The sequence below is a fragment of the Sinocyclocheilus grahami genome, unplaced genomic scaffold, assembly GCF_001515645.1.
Source record: "Sinocyclocheilus grahami isolate Dianchi unplaced genomic scaffold, SAMN03320097.WGS_v1.1 scaffold574.1, whole genome shotgun sequence".
Taxonomy (NCBI): Eukaryota; Metazoa; Chordata; class Actinopteri; order Cypriniformes; family Cyprinidae; genus Sinocyclocheilus; species Sinocyclocheilus grahami.
The window spans coordinates 276,697-277,109 of NW_015505753.1; the positions used below are offsets into that span (position 1 = coordinate 276,697).

The following is a 413-nucleotide window of genomic DNA, read 5'->3' on the forward strand; positions in this document are numbered from 1 at the left end:
AAGAGATGAGGAACTTCTGTCTTCTGAAATGTCACTCTTACCCTTCTTTTCCCTGTTCTCCAAGTCCTTCCCCCTCCTTTCCCAGTCTGGTCAGGTTCATCTTGGTTTCAAGAGTCATAAGAAAGGAACCGTTGTATGAGATCTCCAAGTCAAACCAAAGGCCTACAAATGTAAATTCAAACAGTTAGTTTATACAGTGGTCCCAAAATGTATTTGGTCATACCTCCAAATGGATGTCTCAATGTCAGTGCATTTACATAACAAAAATGTGTCATTTGCGGTGTCCCACTAATAAAACCGAAAACTCTTCCTGGAGAATAATCATTTCCTGGACATCTCATTGTGATTCTCTAACTTTAACATATTGAAACACATATATCTAAATTATATTATTGATACTTTTTCCATCATTT

At 36.8% G+C, this 413-nt stretch overlaps 1 protein-coding gene across 1 annotated transcript in view; it reads right to left on the bottom strand.

Annotated features, from left to right (window-relative positions):
* Positions 1 to 413, bottom strand: part of LOC107556590 (testis-expressed sequence 2 protein-like) — a 22,767-nt gene that overhangs the window by 6,690 nt on the left and 15,664 nt on the right. The window contains exon 8 of the mRNA XM_016239722.1: positions 42 to 162. Within this exon, the coding sequence (XP_016095208.1) occupies positions 42 to 162 (121 nt within the window). The remainder of the gene's footprint in view (positions 1 to 41; positions 163 to 413) is intronic.